Source organism: Podarcis bocagei (assembly GCF_964188305.1).
Source record: "Podarcis bocagei genome assembly, chromosome: 16".
NCBI lineage: Eukaryota > Metazoa > Chordata > Lepidosauria > Squamata > Lacertidae > Podarcis > Podarcis bocagei.
Window position 1 is genome coordinate 20,995,645 of NC_138142.1, and position 8,051 is coordinate 21,003,695.

At 47.8% G+C, this 8,051-nt stretch overlaps 1 protein-coding gene across 1 annotated transcript in view; it reads right to left on the reverse strand.

The window, feature by feature from the left end:
• The window catches only part of TBC1D10A (TBC1 domain family member 10A), a 38,762-nt gene extending 33,637 nt beyond the window's left edge, over nucleotides 1-5,125 (reverse strand). Inside the window, exon 1 of the mRNA XM_081175422.1 lies at nucleotides 4,713-5,125. Coding sequence (XP_081031548.1) covers nucleotides 4,713-5,110 — 398 coding nt within the window. The 5' untranslated portion in view covers nucleotides 5,111-5,125. The remainder of the gene's footprint in view (nucleotides 1-4,712) is intronic.
• Between the last annotated feature and the right edge of the window lie 2,926 nt (nucleotides 5,126-8,051).

The window sequence follows — 8,051 nt, forward strand, 5'->3', positions numbered from 1 at the left end:
TTTAAATCTATCCTCCTCTCTCTCTCCCTACCCCCCAGTCAGGGAGTGCCTCACCCATTCTGTGAACCTCTTGCGATTTTTAATCTGCCTACTGGCATACTGTTTGAAGGCCACCCACTCCCATTGTTCCAGGGTAGTGAACAGGATGTGTCATTTTCACTTCCTCATTTCTGACAGCAAAAGTGAAATTGACAAGCCCATTTGAAAAAAACAAAAACAAATCAATTCTGCGGAACTCCTTTACAGCCAACCAGGATCCACCTTCAATCTCAGGCTTCAACACAGAGCCCACAGCTGTCCCTGGGTGAACTTCCACCACCAACCTTCCAGTTAACAGCTGGTCACACTGACCCATTATGTCATAGGAGGTGCTTCTATTTCATATCTTTATTCTTTTCTGCTTCTGCTTCCCCCCCTCAGGTGGTCTGAACCATCATATTGCTTGCTGGTGTACAAAGTGGCCAAAAGCAGCTTCACTCCATAGTGGAGTGTGGCTATTTCCGCATCTAACACCTGAAAAAGCAGCTACCGTATTTTTCGCTCTATAAGACGCACCAGACCATAAGACGCACCTAGTTTTTGGAGGAGGAAAACAAGAAAAAAATATTCTGAATCTCAAAAGCCAGAACAACAAGAGGGATCGCTGCACAGCAATCCCTCTTGCTGTTCTGACTTCTGGGATAGCTGCGCAGCGTGCATTCGCCCCATAAGACACACACACATTTCCCCTTACTTTTTAGGAGGGAAAAAGTGAGTCTTATAGAGCAAAAAATAGGGTATTATAAGTTGGGAAATGAGACAGTGGCAGCACCACTGATACACCCCACCCACCCAAGGTCCATTTGCAAACCACTTGTGAGTCACAGCTCACTGAATGAAGCTCAGTAGTTTAGGTTCTGCAGTTAAAGGACCCAGTGCTCCTATCCTAGGAAGAGGGGGACGAGGCTCAACAGTACTGTTTCCCCCTTCACAGCAAGGCATCTTGACCCTATAACTCACAAAGGTTAGACATGGCAGGCTACTCACTTGGTCACCTGTAGGAAAAACAAAACAAAAAACCAATCACCTCTCCACATGATCCAACAGGGAATCATTTGGGAAGCGGAAAAGACAGCATCTTCACTTCAGCATGCATTCAAGTTTTTAATGTGCCACAAATGACTATATATCCATATGCATTGGCAAGCAGGCTGATAAACTAAACCAGGTGTGAGGAAGCTTTGGCCCTCCAGATGGCAACTCCCACCATCCCTAAACACTGGCAGTGCTCTCTAGGGCTGATGGGAGCTGAATTTCAGCAACATCTGGAGGTTGAAAGTTCCCCACACCTGATCTAAACAGCCATGGCTCCTCCTTCCCCCACCACAGGGGCTTCTGAAGCACCCCTTTGTCCTGAGGGTAGCAGAAAAAGAAGCCGAAAAACAGCTGCTTCAAAACTCGTCCCCCTTTGCATGTATAATTTTTATTGTCTCCTTTTGTTGTACTAATATTATTGTAAACTGCTTTGCAGGATCCATCTGATAAAAAGTAAATAAATGCCTTATAGAAATATAATAAATTATCTGCGGGTTTATTTGTAAAGCTGGGTTATATTTTAATTGCTGGGTGGCTATGAAAGGAAGGCTGCCCTATGGGAAATATCGCTATCGAGACATGCTTTTTACAGCGTCACGTGGGTAAGTGAACAGTGCCAACTGGCTGGGATGGGCCAGGTGTTGGATGCTAGCCAGCTTACCACCTTTTCACAGTGACCCTGCTCTCACCAAAACAGGTATACCTACTCTCACACAAGAGATTTTGGAATGCAATACACGTCTCATTTGCAAGGTGTGCATTAATCATTCCCCAGGCTCGCCCACCCCAGAGTGTCACGGGTTACGTGGCTTCTTCCCCCCACCTTTACTTCAGTTCAGAGGATATCATGCTCTTCAGTTCCAAAAAAAATCATGCTGAAGGGAATGTTTCCTCCTGGATCAATTGTCTTCTTTCAGAATGGGGAGGAAGCAGGCCACAGAGTCAAAGCCATACAAAGCAAAACAAAACAGTTGCTGCTTCTGTGGCGCAGCAGAAAAAATGCTTTACAATGATTAACCTGCCTCACGGTCAACTGAGAGAAGGGTAATTATCCAAGACAACTGCCTAGTGTCTTTGGACATGATCATCTATGCTTTACAGCAGACCAGCCCCTGAGAGGGAAAATTGCTTTGGGGAAGCACAGTTCCAGGCTGGCTCAGATAGAGTAAAGGGACACAGACTGCAACTTAAGGAGCTTACATAAGAAGTCAAAACATCCTACGATGGAGGGCACCCCCTCCAAAACAGTGCATGAAGACTTGGGGAAAGGGGTTGATTTTAAGAGGCCCCATATAGCAAGTTCTAGCCTACTGCCACCACCCACCCAGTGGAGACTGGGATGAAGGTATCCCAGAGAAGGGGGATTTGGCAATCAAGATCCATTCCCCAAGCCACAACATCTGCATTCCTAAAGCCTGCCTTACCCCGCTACCCTCAGATAAAGCTCCTCTTGACTTCAAAACAAGAATACTCCCTGCACTGCAATTCCCATGTCATCCAGGATCAGAAACAATGAGGGTGGTTTCACTCTGGTCACCCTCAGGCACTTGTGGCCCAGTTGCCCGTAGACTGGGTTTGCTGCCTAAAGCCTCCATCCCTCAGTTGTTTCAATATCTCAGAAGGGCTCTGGTACTGTTAAGAGGGGAAGTTCAGCAGCAACAACTTCTCACTACTGTTGCACTGAGACAATTTCCATTTTTCCTCCACCCCTCACTGGGAAGAACAGGGGAGGCCGCCCCTAAATCTGGCAATCCAAAATCTACACATCCTCCCCATTCCATGCCTTAGTACTCAGTCCCTAAACCAGTTTCCAGACTCAAGAGCGCTAAACAGAGGGAGGGAGAATAAAAAGTGTGAAAACCCAAGCTCATGAAAAGTGTCTTCTATGCAACCATACCCTGGGACATCCCAGGGAGAAACTGGATAGGAGGCTTCAACCAAGTAGGCTTGGCCCCATTTTAGTCTGGACCACGGTGGAGTTTAGAGTAACAAGAGGTCCTCAGAATCCCTTTAATCACACATCCCTCCAAGCCAGGTGGTGGGACACACCCCAATCTAGGCAGGCTGGAGCCCTGGCACCTCTCTGAAGGCAACAGACATCTGTAGGCAAAAGCTATATTCTTCAGCCTCGGGTCATCCTCAGACACAATGAGACAGACTCCAACTCTCAAAAGCAAAAGATCCTCTGCCCATGGGAAAAGCTTCCTCCAGCCCATCTGAGGTTACATAAATAGGAAGCTCTTTGTGCTTTACTACCAAAGCAATTGCTTACCCACCTCTTCTGCCTAGAAACAACTTTCAACACAGCCCACAAAAGCAATACTATCCCTGCCCATGGACAGAACACCCCTGGCCATCAGGGTTACATATGCATATAGCTCCCACCTACCGTTCTACCTTCACAGGGCTCCCCGTCAGGGCTCACCCCTTTGGGATGCAAACAGCACCCTTCCCCACCCCATGAAAGAAGTGCCCCCTTGCCCTGGCTGCTGGGGATTACAGAAATTTACAGGCACTGGTTGTCCAGCCTCACCCACCCAGCCTCTCAGCAAGACAGGACAATTCCCAGAAAGGCAAGAGTGCTCCTGCCCATGGCAAAAATGCCTCAGAGAAACTTGCCCTCACCACTCCGGGAAGGGAGACAAGCCAATTTCCCCAAAAGGCAACAGGGGTTATAACTCTTGGGTGCAAACCCCAGCCCATTGGGAGAGGGGTGTTACAGAAACTTAAGTCACCAGCTGTTCACCCTCACCCACACCAGGAGTGACAGAAGCCAGCTCCCAAACAGGGAAGAGCACCCTTGCCCACAGACAGAGCGCCCCTACACCACAAACATGTAGCTACCACTTGCAGTTTCCCTTCCACAGGGTTTTCCTACCACAGCTCATCATTCTTGACACAGAGAGTGCCTCCTGACCATGGCAAGAGTGCCCTGCTAAGTGTGTGCGCGTGAGTGTGTGTGAGAGACAGAAACTTCCAACTACCACCCTCCCCAAGAACATGGGATGCCAACTCGAATAAAATACAGTGGTACCTCGGGTTAAGAACTTCATTCGTTCTGGAGGTCCGTTCTTAACTTGAAACTGTTCTTAACCTGAAGCACCACTTTAGCTAAGGGGCCTCCTGCTGCCGCCGCACGATTTCTGTTCTCATCCTGAAGCAAAGTTCTTAACCCGAGGTACTATTTCTGGGTTAGAGGAGTCTGTAACCTGAAGCGTCTGTAACCCGAGGTACCACTGTATTGGGAGAGGCAAGCCCCACCCCGTATAATCGATCGCATGGTGCTTTGCACGCGCACACCATTCGAAAGGCAATGTCCATCAACTCTGGGGGTGGGGGCGGCCCCCTCAAATATTTTACTGGGAGAGGCGGCGGCGGCGAAGGAACCTATGCCAATAACAGAGACAGGCCAATCTCCAGTGAATGGCAACAGTGCCCCTGCGCATGGCGAGAGCGCCTCTGCCGCACTTGAGCCTACTACAAAGAGGTGGGAACCGAATACCACTTTCCTCCTGATTCTGGCCGGCCACTCCCGGGCTCGAGGCGAGCCCATACCCACCCACTCCCGAAAGGGGCAAGAGTGCCCCTGCCCATGGCAAGAGTGCCCAGCGCGCACCCCCTCCCCCGCCGCCACTCACGGCGCCTCCTGCTCTGGTCCGTCTCCGCCGTCGGCGACGAGGAAGCCGAACTTGTCGACGCGGCGCTCGCCGTCGGAGCTGCTGCCGCCGCCGCCCAAGGAGCTCCGCGAGTCCATCTCGCTGGCCGCTGCCGCCGACGCCGCCTCGTCTTCGGCAGCGTCGTCGTCCTCCTCCGCCTCGGCCAGGGGTCCGCGGGGCGCAGAGCCCATGCCGCCGGCCTGGGCGGCGGAGGCAGCCTCCCCTTCGTCGCCGCCGCCGCTTCCTCCCGCTCGGCTCTTGGCCATACGCGGCCGCCTCAGCGGGAAGGAAGGGGCGCCGCCATCGGACGAAACCCACAGACGATCCGACCGGGCCGCCTCTCCCTCAGCCGATCCGGCCACGCCCATTGGCTGAGCCATCGCTCCCGAGCCCGCCCCTACGCAGCCGGCATTGGCTCTCGGGCGCGGGCGAGGGCCGGCGGCCTCGCAGGCCTCTTGAATGGAAAATGGGCGGGAAAGGGAGAGCGAGCCGGCAAAGCTCTTGGCCGTCCGAGCTGCCAATCAATTAAACGCTTAAATGACCCCCCCCTCCTCCTGCTTCTCACCCGCCAATCCAGTTGACCAGGAGGAGCGCGGTGTTTCCTCCTCCGCACCCGCCTCCCCTCCTCCACACTCCTCTTCCATTCACTTTCCACGTAGGACAAAACTTGGAGAAACGCGGAAGGGGCGGGCGGTGCAGGAGAGGAAGGAGGTGTTTTCCAGTGTTACGGGCCTGTGGAATATATGCAGCTCAAACGTATTCAACAGAGTGGATTCAATTTAAGGATTACTTAGTTAAATATGTTAAATTAACTAAAAAATGGCTTGCAGATACTTAATTGGCTTAGGATTTTATTTATGTTAAGTGATGAATTAATATGTTTAATTTCATAATGTGAAGATCTAAGGATGTTAATGTTTAAGTTAAATTTTATAAGAACTGTGATTTGGAAAACTGTTAAAAGGATATGCAGTGAAATTCAACCAAGGCGAAGCGAGGAAGTCACTTAACAATGTTAATAAGTGTAATTTTCAATAAGGCTATTGTAGCACCCTGCTTGTGGTTAACGCTTAGCTGGAATGAAATATTCAACGCAGCAATAGAGAAATTAAAATAATTATTTATTTGTCAGACAAATAAATGAGAGGCACAGTGGTATATGGTTACCAAGCTCTGGCCTGGCTCCTGCCATTATGGCCAGCCCTTATATTCCCTTAATCCAGCCCCCTTTGCTCCTCCTTGGGCTGCCTCTGTCCAATCAGCCTGGTTGGATTTCCTATTGGCTGATTGCTATATCCAATCCTAAAAGATACACCCACATCCTCCTGTCCTTATAAGGAACACAAACAGCTATATATTGTTACATCTATAAATGACAAATAAGTAGTAATATATCTTACATGTGTCTCAACAAGGAATCTTAATTACCAGCTCACCTCTTGCCCTCCCTGCCCTATTGCCTTTTAAAACAAATGGTTAATCTTAAATTTTTATCTTAAACATATGTCAAGGATCTTGAGTTTCACATCAACATTGAAAGATATCCTTCATTTGAAGGTTTCTAAACAAATGTTCTGACAGCTAATATATCTGGACAGCATTTGATGGCGTCTTCTTGTCTGGCAAGAGGCTGAGCTCAATGGCCCCTGTAGTCTATTCCAACTCTAGGACTCTATGATTCTATGAAATAAGAATCTAACATCTAAATTTGTTACTTTCTAAATCCTTTGCATAGTTACATTTAAGCCAATATATTTAAGCTAATATATTTCATACATTATCATAGGTAACCTTTTAAAAGAATAAAGCTTCTCAAGGAAGGAACTCAGTAAAAAAACAGTTTTTAAAGAAACCTCTTCAGTTACATTCCCCCCCCTTCAGCCTCCTTTCCAGCCTCAAAATAAAATAGGAAGAAGCTTCTTTTTCCCCAGCCAAGCCAGTTGCCTTTTCTCTAAGAAAGAAACAGTTTTAAAAAGACTTCCCAGCTAGATGCTTTAAAAAGCCTCTGGCCTTAGAAAATACAGCTCAAGGTTTTAAGAGAGGCCCATGGTATCATTTTACTATTTGCCCATTCCTAATTATTTATCTCTGCCTTTGTTATCTTCTGTAACATGTAGGGTCAATGTCCTGCTCTTAGTCTGTATTTTCAGCTTTTACGACTTTGAGAATTGTTTTCTGCTATCAATCAAGGGGCCCCTTGTCTTAGGAGAATGGCCAAGGTTTTCTCTGCCTGGCATGAAACTTTTGAAAATTAAGCCCTCTTTAATATACAAGTCCTGATCAAACATTAATAAAATGCAGGCTTATGCCTGATGCCTCATTCCCCCCTTTCAAGCTCAAGGACCTTCATCCCAAGTGTCCTTGATAGCTTGACCTTCATCATGTTCCTGAGGTAAAGCTCTGTATAGGGCCATGATATGAGGTAGAGTTTCATTTGAAACCATCTTGCTAATTGTACTTCTAAAACATGAAATGATACATGGCATCATACATAAGACCATTACCACTACTGTCAAGAAAAACAAGCAAGACAATAGTATCCCTTTGAGTCCTGTGACATTAGGTAACCAATTGGTGAGCCATCCCATATCCCATCCTTCCCATGTTTGTACTGGGACATGTGCTATATTCTCCATCTTTGTGGCCAACACACGGATTGCCTCACCATTATCTGAAATGTTAAAGCAACAGGCATTCCCTGTCAAGTTCAAGACTCCACATAGGCCTCCCTGCTTGGCAAGTACATAATCCATTCCCATTTTCAGCTGCAAAATGGCGGCTCTACTTTCATCCAACTGTTGTGCAATAAGTCTCAAACTCTTGGCCGTTGCATTGGTTACAAGTTCCACTACTGCTTGCAATCGAATTATTCTGTTTAGATTATAAATAGGATCCCGTGCCCCTTGTATGAGCTCACCAGGATTCCAGGAGGCAGGATCATAATAGGCTATAATGCGCTCTGGTGGCCAATCATCAGTACCGCTCCAACTTTGGGTACTTCCTCCTGCTATATGAGAAATATCAGCGTTTCTTCGTGTACGCTTGGGCAAATTAGTGGGCATAATCCACATTGGTGGCAATACCCATCCCAGAAAACAAGTCCCACTCCATTTGGAGGGGAGTTTCTTGTATGCCCATTCTCCACATATCCACCACAACCATCGGGTCTGAGGTCTTTGGTACGTGGAGTACAGAAGGCGAAATAGCAAAAGAGGTAGAGAGTTCACAGTGCAGTATGTTAGATTGCCTTTTTCTGTCACAGTTATGTTCCATACCACTTTCCATGCATGAATAAAAGGAGGTGCACAGGGCAAGGCATCC